Source organism: Oreochromis niloticus, linkage group LG20, assembly GCF_001858045.2.
Source record: "Oreochromis niloticus isolate F11D_XX linkage group LG20, O_niloticus_UMD_NMBU, whole genome shotgun sequence".
Taxonomy (NCBI): Eukaryota; Metazoa; Chordata; class Actinopteri; order Cichliformes; family Cichlidae; genus Oreochromis; species Oreochromis niloticus.
The window spans coordinates 25,284,827-25,301,809 of record NC_031984.2 but is presented as its reverse complement, the minus strand read 5'-3'; the positions used below and the strand labels follow the sequence as shown (position 1 = coordinate 25,301,809).

The 16,983-nt window shown below is 41.1% G+C and overlaps 1 protein-coding gene across 1 annotated transcript in view; it reads left to right on the top strand.

Moving 5' to 3' along the window:
• Positions 1–331: 331 nt before the first annotated feature.
• Positions 332–16,983, top strand: part of mgll (monoglyceride lipase) — a 39,223-nt gene continuing 22,571 nt past the window's right edge. The window contains exons 1-3 of the mRNA XM_005478351.4: positions 332–561; positions 2,546–2,681; positions 14,070–14,176. Of these exons, the coding sequence (XP_005478408.1) occupies positions 2,554–2,681; positions 14,070–14,176 (235 nt within the window). The 5' untranslated portion in view covers positions 332–561; positions 2,546–2,553. The remainder of the gene's footprint in view (positions 562–2,545; positions 2,682–14,069; positions 14,177–16,983) is intronic.

Below are 16,983 nucleotides of genomic sequence, written 5' to 3'. Positions count from 1 at the left end.
TTTGAGAACATGTTCATCTACATTCTACAAATTTATTTTAGCTCACAAAGCAATGCAGAGACTATAAATACCATACAAAGAAGAAACATCCCATAGCGACAAGTACTTTAACCTAACCGAGCTGTAACATGGGGCTGTTTTGGAGGACAATCATAACCGACTTGTTTTGTGGTGTCAAATGGAGCAGGCGCTCCATTGCAAAGAATGCATGGGGGATGCCCGTGGTACTATTAATAAATAAATATTAATGGGTCTGGTATGTTCCAATGTGAGCCACGTGGGCTGGGTTTTTTTTTTTTTTTAAGTGTGTGCTAAATGAGGCTAAATAGAAAGGGCGCATCTCCGCGTCTGGGGAAAATGTGTGTGTGAGTATCGGCTCTCTGTGCTTGTGTATGTATGAGAGAGAGAGGGCGTGTGTGAATACTTCTTTAGGTTCTACCCCAAACGCCGCCGATTGCATTCTTCTCTTGACGGGCGGCGAGAGGAGAGCGTCGAAGCAAGAGGCAAGGAGAGCAAGACAGAGATTAAGGCTGAAACTTCTCTGCAGACGCTCCTGAACAGGTCAGCTCCACCTCGAACGCTTCATATTCTTAGAATATTCTTTTAATACTTCTGCATATGGGGGATTACAGTGCGGGACAATACCGGACCCTTCTACTGTATTTCTCCAGCATCGACATAATTTTATTGCTTTAACCAGTGAAACTTGTTTTGTGGTGGGTTTATGCGCATCCAATATCATTTCAGGTTTTCATTCATCATTTCATCATAAATGCGAGTGGTACTGTTGCAGCGCACAGATCCACTGCCGGGCACTGGTATCGATACGCTGCGCATAGCAGAGGAATCGATGAATTAAAAGCTAGTAGGTATCAGAGATGCGTGCAGAAACCAATCATTTGTTCTCCGTACTCGAGGCACGCAACTGATGTCCCATCGCGCATCTCAGTTATTTCAAGTATTTATTGGCGGAGACGGAATGTTTGATTGCAGCACAAAATGAAAACAATAGGAGGGTTTTGCGCACACATGTCGCCAATGTGTTCCAGTAATGATCAGTCCGCACGAACGGAATCTTATTTCCGCCTGTGTGCGGAACATGAATACTGACTTATTTGCCCTCATATGATCCTATCAAAAGCACCTGACGCGAGCCACGTCTCCCCGCATAGAAACTGGTACGAAAACAGACACGGAGCGCATTGCTGAGGGAAAACTATCAATCACAATCCATTCTCTTACACCCGAATATTGATGTCCGGACATCACTGGCTACTGGTATAGAACCTAAATTAACAATGGAAATGTTGAAAAGTAGCTACAGAGTTTACTCACTGTAGCTGCGTATTTTTTTCCTTTAATTAAATCTATAAATACTTAAAAGGTTGGGTTGCAGTTCACCAAAACTGAAAGAGACGACGCAATATCTCAGAAAACTGCTTCACACCAGGGCTATTTTTATCTCAGGTGATTTGCCAAGTGTTACACACGCTGCCCTCTTCGTTGTAAACCATCAATTCTATGCAGACTGACACAGTGTATTCAGATGGACCTAGAAAAGCTATTAAAAAAAAGCCTCAATGATGCAAGACATGAAGGAAAAGAGAGAAGGGGGAACGAGAGAAGGAGGAAGGGGTGTTGTGTAGAAGAAAGAAGTAGAATACACTAAGATTTGTAGAGTAGTAGAAAAGGTAGAATAACTGGAAAGGCATATCCCTCTTTTTTAAATTTTGATTTTTTCCTGCGACATTTACAGCGTAACTAATCCAGTTTACACAGTTTAGAACTAGTGAAAATCTTCTTCTTCTTCCGGCTGCTCCCTTTAGGGGTCGCCACAGCGAAACACCTGCCTGTATCTCACCCCATCACCAGCATCCTCCTGTGTCACACCAGCCCTCTCCCCCCTTCACTACATCCATCAGTCTCCTGTGTGGTCTTCCTCTCTTTTTCTTCCTTACATGGCACCTCCATCTTCGACACTCTTTGTCCAGCATATCCACCATCCCTCCTCCAGACGTGCCAAAACCACCCCAGCCTTGCCTCTCCAACTTTGCCTGATAATTTATAACCTGTGGAAACTAAACAAGTAAACATTCATTTATATTTCATCAGAGCTTTCCCGCGCTTTTTGTTATCTCGTTTTCGTGCAAGACAGTGTAGTAACGCAGTTGTGTGGCATTGCAGGCGCAGTGTAGGTGTCTAAACTCAATTAGAGAGAGAAGGGTTAAAGAAGGAGAGAGCACGTGGAGAGAGAGAGCGAGAGAGAGAGCCCATATGGTCTCGTGACGTAACGCCGGACGCTCGAGCCCCTGCTTGTGTGTGTTTATGTGTGTGCGTGTGCGCGCGCGCGCTGCTTAGAATCCGCAACGGCACCCTAATAATACCGTGCACACACTGTCGCCGCCGCGTGCTTACAGTAAATAAACAACAACAAAAACAACAATGAACGCCGTGACCGCCGCGTCCTGCCTGCTCGTCGCCGGCTTCAGCTGCTATCTCTACGGCAGCGACGTGTTGTCATCGCTGCTCCGTGTCTCTGTTACAGACTCCTCCATGCCCGAGCCGGGAGCTGCTCCGCGGCGAAGTCCGCAGGGAGTCCCCTACTCTGACCTGCCGCACATCGTCAACGCAGACGGATTGCACCTGTTCTGCCGCTACTGGGAACCCGCCGGTCAGCCAAGGTCAGTGAAACGGGAACTAAATGTGTAGCTGCATTCACGCTCTGTGTCCCTTTGTTAGCCCATAATCTGTTGGTCTGCAGAGGAGTGTGCGGCTGCTATTTAAAATGAAAATAAAAAATATCTAAAACATGTCGCCAGTAATTGTGTTCACATGATTGCTCTCCTGTGAGTCACATGATGACTTTTTGACGCTTAATTTTCAGACATGCGCGCAGTCCACTCTTCAGCTACCATTAGAGTTTGTTCCGTTCAGTGTAAAACCGGCACCAGTGCAGACAGTTGGAATTCATTTATTTGTTTAAGTGAGAAGTTCACTCAAGTTTCACTTTCAAACAGCCTCCCAGAAGGAACTCTGCGACTGGTTAAACAGGTTCAAGAGCTCTTCAATCACAACTCGCCGTCTTCTACGCTAGTACAGGAAACCAGAATATGTACTTGTAGATGTGATATGAGGCCTATCGTCTGAAAAGCACCCAAGATTAAAAACAGGCTGTGTGCAGTAAACCTGCATGGATGAGTCTCTTTGTCTGGCCCATGCTCAGAGACATTTTAATTGTGTTAATCTCCTCATAAAGGGGTGACCAGATGCACCAGTGACAAACACTGGGCCATGGTGACCTTCATTAACAGACACAAAAAAGCAGATCCAGGATCAGTTAATCTGAATTTATATATAAGCCTGCAAAGCTGATTTTTTTAAACAAAGCTAAAATATCACACGGTTATTTCTCCTCATAGACGCTTCATTTGACAACATCAAAAGTCTTTTTGTAAGAAGAAGCCCTTGACACAAATGTAAAACCCTACAGAGACTGCATACACATGTCTGTATAAGGAACTTCATATGGAGCCAAGCATGTCTTCCATCTGAGCTGCAGCTGCTCGTAGGGACACACGAGAGAACCGATGAATGAGATGAGAGTATCGCTCCAGACTACAGCTCCTTTTCAAAACCTGTCCCAGCAGGAGGAATTACTGGTTTTACAGCACCCTGTATTCGAAGACGCTTGAGTTTTTAAGGTTGTTTCCTTTCGCCTTCCCAGCAACAGCGAACGGCATCATAGTTCATGTGCGAAAGGCCTCAAATCCTGACTCATCCGGCATTCTGGTGTGTGAAAGAGTGTAAATGGCACTCCTGCCTCTTAGCCAAAAAGACCTCAGACAACAGAGCTGGTTGATTAATGGGTCGAGTTTGTTAAAAAAAACACACTGACTGGTTCGATAGTGAAACTTTCCGCAGTCTGCTGTCGCAGGCCCTTTCGCTATCACTCACACACTTCGAACATTTTGAAGTCTGCAGCCTCTGCACATGTGGCTGTGGCATGAGACAGAACGCAGAGGTCACATTCATTTACAAACCACACTGTCACATGCTGGACGAGAGCACAAAAAGACAGATGCGGAAGTACCACCAAACATCTGGAATCAAGTTATTACTGCTCACCCACACGTCTCAGGGGAGCAACAACTCATTAACTCATACCATGTCTATGCCTTTGTTGTAAAATTGTGTATTTGCTTCATAAACTCTGTCTTATAGTTTACCACAGCATGTGTGAATGTATGCATGTTTACTCTGCACGCATACATATTTTGTGTGTTTATAGCTGTGTATGTGAGTAGCAAAGCCTAGATAGCTCTATATTCTAGCTTTTACTAAAACATAAATGTGCAAGTGGGACATAAATTACTGCTTGTTATTGCTCACAGTGCCACTGTGGACTAAGGCCTCACTTTAGTCACATGAAAACACCAAAATCACCCAACAATATTGTAAGGCTTGTAAATGTGGTATCTGGACTAGGCTCATACTTTAGTGCTGCACATGCTAGTTGAGTTTATTTGAGTTTAGTGTCTTGCAAGGTCACATTTAACAAGTAGAGCTATAAAACAGCCAACTCTCTGACTGGTGGACAAGCCACCGGAGCCACCTTGTCAATAGAGTTTTTGGAAATACGCAGTATGGCTGTTGATTGTGGTCCCCAATGTCCCCAGTGTCAAAAATACACAAATAACAAAATAAATTCCAGTGGTCCATCATCTCAGCTGATGATTTCTCCTCCTAATCATATGTAAGAGAAGTTAAAAGCTGAATCATTGCAGAATTAAAATAGCTGCAGAGTCCTCGGTGTTGTAACACTTTTAGAGCAGAGCTTTGCCTGGCTTATATAAGAGCTTTCTCACTGGAGGGCCAGCCAATGAGCACGCTAAAACTGCATGCAGGGATGGTAACAGGGAGACATGCAAGAGTCAGTTTAATGATGTAATGTGTATTGCCCAACTCTTATTTAAAGACTGATGCAATAATGCGTAGTTATATAGCTGAATTCAGTTATTTTTCTTGGTGTTTTGTGTGCAACGTTTTACAGTCTCCTCATATATAATCAGCAGTTTATTAACAATGTAAAGTGAATAAAACCCCAGAAGCTGCATTAAAAATCTTTACAGGATGCTTAAACTCGTCAGTGAAACCCAGACTTATAAAAATGTTTATTTAAGACAGCAGCTCCTGTACGTTAGACGAGGTAGGTTTATTAGTTTTAGATGATCACAGGTGGTCGTCTAACTGTTCTCTGTATTACTTTACCTTGAAAATATAAAGCAGCTTGCAGTGATTATTGTTGTGATTTGGTGAACTGAATAGACCACCAGGAGCAGACTTAAACTTGACTGTCTGGACCTATCATGCGTGTGTTCTTCAAGATATCCAAACGTTATCCCTGTTAGTTCAGAGTTAAAAGCAGCATCTCCCAAAACTTAGTGTGATCTAAATCTCTCATTGTAAAACCAAAGTTGGACAGTGAAGGTACAACTGCCGAGGACAAAGCGGCACTCAGCCTTTTGTCTGTCGTACGGCCTACGCTTAAGAAATTCTCTCCTGTTTTTACATGTTTCACAATGACTTTTCTGTAGTCTGGATGATGGATCCACAGGCTCACAGCTACCCACTCACTGCAGTAATCAGATTAGTAATTTAACACAAAGTGACACAGTGTGTCCAATTTGTGAAGTCTTTGTAAGTGCAGCTTAGCCAGAAACTTTTTAACCATATTATGTGTAATGTGTTATTAAAAAGGGCTTACAGTTGTTATCCTGAATAGGAAACAGGAAGCCTAAGCAGAAATATATCTGAACTGGTATATACAGTACCTAGGGGAAAGCTGAACGTGTTATAGGTTAATAGATTGTTCCTGAAAGCAGCAGCAGGAGTATTTATCTTTTTTACTTTTGTGATAAGAATAGTTTCACGTCAGACTCAGTAGCACCTTGTGTAGAGATAAGCTCTGAGGATCAAGGAAATCTCCAGACAGGGTGTTTTCCCTTTGACAGTTTATTAAAAACAGCGAAAGGTTTGTGTGGTTATGAATAAAGTGTAGCCATGATAATGACATTATGTGATCATGTAGGACTACAGCTTATTATTTTATTTATCGTGTTTTTGCCAGTGAATCAGACAATAATAAAAATGAGAATTTCATGAAGGCAAAGTGACCTCACAGCTACCTTCACCACGGCTGTTAACATCACCAAAGTTATGAAGAGAGGTGTTGTAACCATGGCGGCAGGCCAGCAATTAGTGACTCATATCTGTGTGGGCCATGTCGTTTATTGCATGTGATGTTTGATTAGCGACGAAGCAGAAACTGAGCACACGGTTGGAAAACAAATGTATGCACTGGTAACTTCAGCTCCTGAAAGCATGTCCAGGCAGGTGTTTACCAGGAAGCCAGCACCACGCACCTTTGTAGAGCTTGTACAGAATCAATCTTCCACAAATGATTGATTATTGCTGTTTACTCAACAGGATAATCCTGCTTGGAGCAATAGCCACACGCTGTGACTGATGGACATGTACGAAATTTAGGTTACTTCTTGGGTGTCGTTGCTGTTGTTCAACATTTTCCAGAGTGAAAAAATAAGTCGTTTGGTAAACATTGACTACAGTTATAAACCTTATCAGTGCTCCTCTATTTTTATATCTTATTTAATGTTTAACTTGTACTAAATAAGACATTTTCATTCTTAAGTTAAATCAAGCTCTGTGACCTTCACTCCAGCGTTGCCATTTCATTTAATGATGCATGAAGAATGTAGATGTACAGAATAGATTTTTATGTTCACAAGCTGTTAACTGGCTTTATCTTTTATTATACAACGTAAAGCCATATTATATAGTTGGTTATTTTTTTCGGTATTTGTTATTTGCATTAGGATTAGAGGAAAGGTCAAAGGCTTCTAAAAGTTCTTTCACTAGAAGCAGGAAGTAGGTGAAAAGTCGACGGGTGGACTACTTGGATATAAACAATGATTGACAGATCTTCCAATACTCAGATGGACACTAGTATACCACACACACATACATTGTACACCTGTATTTTTACAGAATAGAGCACACAAATATGCACACGTATGCCGATCAGGCATCACATTATGACCTTTCTATCAGAACCAGCATTACATTTTTTAGCAATTTGAGCTACAGTGGCTCGTGCTTTGGATTGGTCCACATGGGCCAGCCTTTGCTCCCCACATGCATCAATCAGCCTTGGCTGCCCATGACCTTGTCACTGGTTCACCACTGTTCCTTCCTTGGACCGGGAACACCCCACAAGAGCTGCAGTTGTGGAGATGCTCTGACCCGGTCTAGCCATCACAGTTTGTCTCTTTTCAAACTCTCTTAGATCCTTACTCGCGCTCATTTTTTGTTTGTAAAACATCGACTTTGAGGACAAAATGTTCACCTGTCCCCTAATATAGCCCATGCGCTAACAGGTGCCATGATAAAAAGATAGTAAGAACTATTCACGTCACCTGTCAGTGGTTATAATGTTATGCCTGATCAGTGTATGCACAGGTTGTGTAAACAGGCCATGGTCTTATCAGCCGTTTTTGCTGATAAACTCTAAACAAGCTTCTTTGTGTGTTCATGTTTCTGGTGTCAGCCTCTTTAATTTCCTCGCTGCTCGTTTCCACTGTATCCATGATACATGATACAGATACTGTAAGGAGACAAAAGATGCACTGCATCGTATTTCTTTTCGTGTTGGAGCTTGGGGGGAAATTAGGCTGAGTAATTGAGTATAAAATATGAGCACCATGTGAAATTTCCCAAATGGGTGATTCCAGGTGCCAGCTGGGATAATTTACTGTAAATTAATATACAAAAGAGAAAAAAAAGAACTGACTCCAAGTGATCTACTGAACAGTAAGTAATCATTTTTGCATAATTATCACCTCCAGCAGCCTTTACATTAAAATGAGTTGAGTCATGGATTTTCCAATTGAAAGCAGAAATAGCCATTTAGATACTTCGGGTGGTTATTGTAGGTAATTTGGTAACACCTGTGATAACAGTGATGCATTGTAACAGCAAGTAGTGATAAAAAAAACATCATATGAAAATGCAGTAAGATAGAAAATTAAGTGCTATAGCATTACGCCACCATTGGTTTAAATTAGAAACAAGCACAAATATGCAACAGGTGTAAGTGCATACCTGTGCAATATGACTTAAATGTCAAATTATTCAAAACTGTAATAGCTTCATATTTCAAATGTATGCAGTAGTACCTATGATTTCCAGTGTTCTTGGTCTATCTGCATGTCTGTATTTGGGCTCCTCGGGGAAAGTAATTTCTACTAAATGAAAAATCTGAACAAGACACTTCAAAAAATGGAGAAGGATACAGACAGAACAGTGACAAAATAAGAATAGGTCACAATCCAGCTGCCGCAGTAATCAGGAGGTACAAAATGAGTACAGTGCAGTTTATCACAGAACAACGTGTGTGGCTCTGCTTTTAAAATGATGTCAGAGATGGTGCACCTCATGAGCAGTCAAGCCCCATAAAACTCTGGGAAAGTGCTTCAGTCTTGGCACAGGAGAATTTGGCGAAAGTATGCGTGTAAATGTGAAGATGTAAAAGTCTTAGTATTGGAAGCACAGTCTTTTAGTCTATTCAGATCAATGTACATTTCTTCAGCTTTCTCCAGCGTGTTTGGTGTGAACTTCCAGGATTGACACAGTAAATGCTTAAGAGGTGGGAGTGTGATAATGTAATGGCTATTTACATTTATAGGCAGCACCACAGGAGCCTGTGGATATACCAAAATAGGGACTGACTGACTCCCGCAGTCTCCAGAAACCTGACAGGAGGGGAATATTCCAGCTTGTTACCAATTCAAAGCATGTGGCTAAAATCAAATTATGGCCGGGCCAAGTATGTTGACCGACTGGAAGTTGGTCAACATACTTGGCCTGGCCACAACCATTTGGGGTTATTTTAAAGAGAAAAGTTGCACAGTAGGAAAAAATGCTTTTGTGTGTGTTACTCATGGGCTCCATGCTGAGGGGGATTGAATCCATCATTAACACTCTCTGTGCCAATGACAAAATATTCCAGCAATCAGTGTTTTTACATTATGGATCAGTGTTAAAAGTCGAACTTTCTGCTTTTTATTTTGATATCGAGTGCTTATCAAATTTATTAGACCACCGAAGTTTATGCTACAGCTGTCCTGAATTAGTATTGGTGATTACCAAAATAATTTCTTTATGTTTCAGTAACGGTTAATTCACCTGCATGCACAGGCTCATCAATCTAAACTGTAACCCTGCTCACTCAGTTGAAAAGTAACATGATTAGTGGAAGGTGAAACAATTGTGGTTCATTTGACATTGTTATTTCTATATTCCTGTTTACTGTATGAAATCATGAGACAGAGGAACAGGTTAACATGTTAATGTGAAGACATACACACGCTGCCCGTACCTCATGTATGGTAACGTCGTTCCTCTCAGGATGTTTTTGCACTGGACGCTGACTGTGCAGACCAGTTCACTTCATTTATCTTTTGATATGAAGCCCTGCTTTACATGTGCATCTCATGCCTGAGCTGATGTCCTTCTGCTTGAAAGTAGACAGCTGGCAAATGTACTGTGACATTTCATTTTTAAACCTTTCACAAACAACGGGCTGTTTGACATTCAATTAATACCATTTCTTGGCATTTCAACAGCATATGCGCTCTTCAGTTGAACTGATCGTTTTTTTGTTTGAAATGTTTCACAGTGCAGAAGAGTATTATTTATCTAAAGACCGTAAATATTTAGTCGGTTTTTCTGGATTGACTTTTCATTTCACTGGTGTAAACTTTCCCGGTAAACATCTTGACATTAAATAACCATTGGCTGACCGTCTCTCCTCAATATTTAGTCTTGGTGGGAAAAGGCAGCGTCGGCCTCTGAGATACAAGTTTGCCTTCAACATCGTCTGGAGCAAGAGAGTCAGAAAGAAATTAATCCACAGAAACAACAAGATCAGTGGAAGAAAGCCAAATAAAAAATATTTGAGGCCATGAGCATGACAGGGGCCCAGTCCTCAGCCCTCAACAGATGACACACTGACATGTTTGCAACACAAGTCTATAATCTTGACATCAGGAGTCATGGGTGTGGTTCATTGTGCAAGAATTGAGACAGAACTGACATTTGGATATGTAAAGATCCTTCTCAAGGCTCTAGTAATACTAGTCTGTGTACACGGAGAGATCTTTGTGTGGACATCTGGTCCTTAGCAAAATTAGCTTTGTACTGAAAATTGATTTTGTATTAAAAAATAAAATAAAATAAAAAAGAAATCAGATTTCTTTGTAAAAAGACAGCTTAGGTGTACCGCTATAGTACATGCACTTTGCAGTGTTTTGCCATCATACTGCCACCAGTTTTTACCCCGGAGATAACATTGCTGTCTCAACCATGTTTACTGGGTTTCTGATGAGACTGCCTGCAGTCTGTCTGCCTCCATTTCTTTCCATCACACAGCAGTCGCTCTCTTGTCTGTTTGCATGTGTGTTTTTTACTGTCAAGCACACCCTTGCACACCTATAATAACACCACGATTTCTAGCGTAGCTTTCCATAGCAGTTTGTCACAGTTTCTCTCTCTCCAAACCTCCTTGTCATTTTCCGCCTGTCACATTGTTCTTCTCTGTCATATCCACTTTGTTTTGCTGCGATTGCATCAAATCTTCCTGTCACCTTGGAAGTTACTGACTCATACAAAAGTCTGAAGGTCTGAGATGTCTTGAATCGAGCAGACTTGTTACAATGCAGTCTTTGTGTGTCATGTGTGTCTTCTACCACTGCATTTCATGCTGCAGAGTTAAAGAACCTGTGTAGCAGTGCAAGGTGCTTTGGATCCTGGATTTCTTCCAGTCACCTGTTGCATTAAAAATAATCTCATGTTGTGCAAAAGGCATGCTCTCTATATATACCACTGTTAAAAAAGAAAATGTAAAACTTGACAGGACACCAACTGCAAACCCCATATAGTACTTGTATTGTGCATCATTTTTAATCCAATGACATTTCATCGCTGTGAGGCTTTCTCAGATTAAGCTCTGTGACATGTTTAAATGCCTAGAGCTAGACAGCATAAATAATCCTGTGGAAAGAGTTCCTGTGGAAAAATGTACAAGGACTTATTTGTTTCCTCCGTTTTACTGTTTGCAAGCATCAAAATGCCAGAAATGATTTAACTTTGCATTTGAACTGGAGAATTTGAGCTCTGCTGGTAGGTTCTATAATCTTGCTTGTAGTCCATCAGCATTGTGTTAAGGGGATTAGCTCCTTGGTTTTGTTTAGGCCTGTGGTTGTTTAGAGTAGCTCTGAGTAGAGCCAGTGGGAGGCATGAGGGTTTTAATAAGGCTGGTTATAAGCCATGCTGTTCCAGCAGCAAAAACTGTGTGAGAGACAAGTGGGTCTGTGGTTCCCATGAGAGAAAAGACAGAGTAAAGAGAAATAATGAGAAGGGGTGAGAAAAGTCTTTTTTCGTATTATTTAAGTATTTCGGCTTCATATATGAAATAATCCGAGCTCTAATTCATTATGCAAAAGATTCATCATGCAATTGTAATGAGCCACACCAGGATACAGCTTAGAGTTCATTTGCAGCTGCTCCAGCTTTCAAGACATCAAGTGAAAAACCTCCAATTCTAAACATCATTAATTCAACATACAGATTCAACATACAGAACTGCAACAGACTCCTGTGGACTGATGGGACCAAAGTGGAGATGTTTGGCCATAGTGCACAGCACCATTTTTGGCAAAAAAAATTAAACTAGCGTTTGTGTGCAAGCAACTAATACCAACTGTCAAGAATGGTGGTGGAGGGTGGATGATTTGGGCCTGTTGTGCAGCTACAGTACCTTGCAGTCACTGAATTGACTATGAGCTCCTCCCTACCAAAGTATTCTAGTGAGCCCATCTGTCTGATCGGACAGATAGCCCAAACTGGGCCATACAACAGATCTGCACAGAGTCCTGTGAAAACTCCAAGCTCAAAGTTGTATATCGTATGTGTGTCTTCTCAGACATACACTATACACCTATAGCTTGAATGGTTGGTGTAGTTGTATAAGCGTAAAGTGCAAATTCCAGATTTTGTCTAATCCAATTATCCAAAGTGCATTCTGATAGGACACGTGACTAACATTTGATATTTTGAAACTCCTATTATTATTCTTCTGTAGTGAGAACTCGTCCACTCAGGTAAAGGTAAGGTTTGTATTTCACAAAGAGTAAAATGTCAAAATGCCACAGTCTTCTGAACTATTTGCAAGTAAGTGACTCAAGCGAACTCCTCCTGACTCTTCCCAGAAGACATTTAGCAAAGTGAAATAGTCTGCTTTGCAAAGCTGACCCAACACACCACTGAGGCCTGAATATTTCTGAAAATGACTTTTCCTGAGATTCCAGTTGTTGAATGAATAGAAACACATGTTAAAATTCAGTTAAATTCTTACATCTCTTACTGTTAGCTGTCAGCAGACAGTAGCTACACAGATGAAGCACCATTAAGCTAAAACTTACTGAAGGATGAGAAAGACGGAGAAAGCTGGGAGAGATGAAGAAAATGCTAAGATCCTACAGACATAGGAAGCATTTGAAAAGCAAAGACAGCAAATTACAAAGAGGGCGTGTATCCTATTGTTCACCATGCAGTTGTCTTTACGGTGAACTTAGCCCCAATAATCCCCTGCTGCCCCTTGGCATCTGTGTTACACAATATTATCCTCATACAAAGATGGTCATTCACACACATGCTTGTTTTACGTTCCGAGGAAGATGTAGCCCGAAGCGATGGCTTTCTCCAAAAAAAAAAAAGAGGAAAAGAGCTGTTAGTGAAATTTGCTAATGAAGCCTGATGAACATCTTCTTCTATTATACTCCTCTGCATCCACCCCTCAGCTTGCCTCACACTTTCAGTCCCTTTCCTCCTGTTTCACTTGGTTCCTTTTTTCCCTCCCTCTGAATACATTTGGGCTAATTGTCTGCTGCTGATTGAAGCTTTCACAGCCTTCTCAGTGCTGCTGCTGCTGCTGCTGCTTAGAGGGAAAAAAAAACGCTTGAGCATTTCGGTGCCGCTCCGCTGCTTAATATGCACCGATAGCAGAGGCAAAACCTTTTAAAAGAAACTTGTCTGACAGGAGAAGACTAGACTGTTAATTAGCAAAAGATATCCCTTTCTGAGTAAACAGGAACTAATAGCCTCATGTCACAAAGTACCTTTAATGTTTGAAATATAAAATTGTCTATTTGCGTGTTATTTTTTTAAGAAGAAGAAGAAGAAAATGATGCTTTGTTATATTTAGGGAGGCGTTGAGCAAGGCACTGAGTCTCTACATGCTTGAAGAACAGCATGTTGGTGTACGATTCTGAAAACATGTTGCACATCACTGACAGTGTGCAGGGATGCAGTAGAAATACTTGTCAACTGTGTAACTTCTAGAGCTAATGAATCTTTTCTCTATGTTATCCTTGTGATGGACATGTGCAGTGTGTACCTTATCTCTTGCTCATTGTCAGTTAGAACAGGCTTCAACTTGTCTCCCGCTTCGACTGGATAAGCAGCAAGAAAAGAAACAGATGAAAATGGATGAGCAGTGATGGTTCACTTTTTGTTTTACTGGACTCCTCTTATTCTGTTTTGAGTTGAAGAGGAAGGGATTGGTTGAGGCAGGCATGCAAGCAGATGGACGATAGCTGTTATCTCTGAAAACACAGCCTGCCCAGTCTTTATCTGCCATTTTTTCCCAATGTCCGGCTTCACAATTCTTCCCTGCACACACGTACACAAACACATTGATGCACGTCCAGTCAAGTAATTGATGCACAGATGCGTGAATTAAATCCTACTGTTAGTAGGTTTCTTTTCAATTACATGCTTTTCCATCCATGAACAATTCTACTTTAACCCCATTTTAAGTGGTCAGTGCAGGAGTTTATCAGGAAATCTAGGAAGTACGGTTCTGCCGAAAAAACGGGATAAAAGTCTGTGTTTGTGAAGAGCTAAACTATTTTTTTTCTGTTTTTTCCTCTCAGGGCTCTGGTATTTATTGCCCATGGAGCTGGGGAACATTGTGGCCCATATGATGAGATGGCACAGAAACTGAAAGAGTTCTCCTTGCTGGTATTTGCACACGACCACGGTGAGTGACAAACACGTAAATCACAGTGCTGTTTTGCATCCATGCATTTACACTTATGGCTGCCTTCATTTTTTAGTTTGCACGCAAAGCAACTGGCACAGAAAATCCATCACTAAGGAGAACTAAGGCTATCAGGGAGAATGAATTAGTTTTCATTTTCCCCTGCTGTTCCACGGCACTGCCTCTCTGTATTATTGTTTTAATGCTGTGTCGAGGAAAACCTCACATTCAAGGCTGGCTGTAATAATGAAACTTGTGACTTGTAGTTTAGAAACAATCCAACTGACCTCTTGGCAAAAGAAAAGAGCCCAGACAAGAATGAGACAAGACACGGCATGCTTTAGGCTTTGGGTTTCGGTTTAAAGAAACAAGATCTCTGTTAAAGATCACCCTTAATAGCACTCTCGAAATCTTTTCATTAAGGAAACTATGAAACTCTTGCAATAGATAGAACTGCACAGGCTTCAAATTCCCATGTTTACATCCGCGGAAAGGCCGCTGTTAATGGAGTTAAAAGATGTTAAACGCTTTCTATTCAATCCAAAATCATGAAGACTTTCCATAATTGTTCATCAGCTGAAAAGGCTGATTGAGTGGATTCATTAAAGTTTAAAAACTGGCTTATTGTGGTACTAAACTGTGATCTTTTTGAGTAATATGTGGACTGTGAAATGACACACAGAAACTGGCTATGGTGGTGCTTTAAATTACACTGTAACCACCAATATTCTGAAATTTACCTGCTAAACATTATGCGCCTAAATGTCGCGCCTTTGAGAAAGGTGCCTGTAATTACTGTGGGTTTGGGTTTACTGAGGTCAGTAAATCTTTGCTATAGACTGAGACATCTCCACATATACTTAGGTGCACAAGTCAGAAAAAGAACTTTCTGAATATTCGTAGTATTTACCGTGGACTGACTCACTTAGTGACTTAGTGGGAAGTGAAAGCTTTTGGGATTTCCCTGACAAACACCTTCGAACATTTACGGCACATTTCCCCCCTTGTTTGACACGATCAGTTGACAGACATTTGACTACAGTGAGCACTTTGGTTGTATTTCCTTAAAAAAAAAAAAAAAAGGAATGAACCCAGGCACACTTTGGGCCATTTCTTCCTCTTTGGCATTGCTCCCAGTGTAGATACTTATATTTGAAGTCATAGTTATTTTACGCAAAGGCATCAGAAATCCATGCCAGCACCAATAAAGTAAGAGATAAGCTCAGAGGAATGCAATGCAGATGGATCGGTCAATCTGGGAGCAGTTCTCAAATGGAACTGACTTCACCTTAAAAGCACTCGATATAGTTTATAAAGCATAATCTAGTCACTACATGCTTGGCGTGTTCACTTAAAAAAGAAAATGTAAAATTCTTTCAAATGAAAGGTTTGGATAGAAAGAGAAGGACACAGAGTGTTAGCTTTTTAGTCGATAGTAATTAGGTAATGGCTTGTTAGTCAGCAGTAATTAGATAAAGGGAAATGTCTGTCCCGATGCCTCCATCAACAAAGAACGATGTGCTCGTAGGCTAAATACAGCAGGGACGTTGGAATCCATGTGACTGTGCAGCAGTTGCCGTTGAACAGCAGTCTGTGCACTCAATAAAACTCTATAATAACAACAAAAAGAGTGAGAATGAGAAGCCAAAAAAGTCTCAGCGGCAGAAATGTGAAAATATTTACAGAGGTGAAGATCCTAATAAAGAGCTGACAGATAATAAACTGGAGTGAATGATAAGGACGGCTGAGGCTGCTCGCAGAGGAGCCGTTTGTTCAGTGTCTCGCAGTAAAATGTCACACTGTTAAATGGAAAATACTGAACTGGAACAAGTCCCTGCAGACTCCAGTTTTTCATCTATTTCTTCCACATTTACACACACGCACATCGCCTTGGGCAGCTCTTGATAGAGTTCGGAGATGAGATCTTTCACTCTTTCTCCTTTTTTCTGTCTCTTGTGTTTTCTTTCTAATTATAGGCCGGTAAGGTTTTCATTCATTCACACCCTGCATTGACTGGTGTTTTTTTTTCTTTTTTCTATCTAGAACAGGCTGCATCTTTTTTACCAGCTGACATTATTTACAGATCAAGCTGCAGATGGCTGTTGTTTCTTTGAAAGTTACTGATTTACAGAATGTAAAAGCAAAATGCAAACACCAAAGACCAGGTAGCTAGCAAATATTAATAATAACCTTTGTAGTTCTTATTATCTTTATATGCTTTATTACTAGTGAGTGCCGATTTTAACCACATTCCTGATCTTGATCTTAGATCCCTGAGAGCGTGAGATCTGTTGATCTGCCATGCTCTGGGGGCTGTAACGCTTACTGGAAATCGTTTATGTAAGGGGTATCTCTGAAATGCTCTTCACGGCTTTTTGACTTTGCATCTCATAATGCAAATGCAGATACTATGATGGGCTACTAAAAAGGACCTGCCTCTCTCCTACATGAAAAGCTCAGTCATAACCTGACTCGTTCACTGCATGAATCACAGGTTAGAACTTAAAGTCCACGATGCTGTAAACCATATTACTGAGGCAACAAGTCATTTTCAGATACTTATTGACTGGTTATGGCCACAGAGAGTCCAAAAGCCTGCTGTGTTTCTCAGTAAATGTGTGAGAGTTTGTCTCCTTCCCTGTCTGGAAATTTGCAGAGATGTGGGTAAAGAGAGAAGTGACACACCAGAGGTGGATCCCTCCACAGGAAAACAAAAAGTCATTGAAGCAAAGCAGTTTTCCATTTGTCTATACTTTGGTAAACAGGGGAAAGAAATTCCCAGATTCCCTGAGCTCGACAAAAGTTCT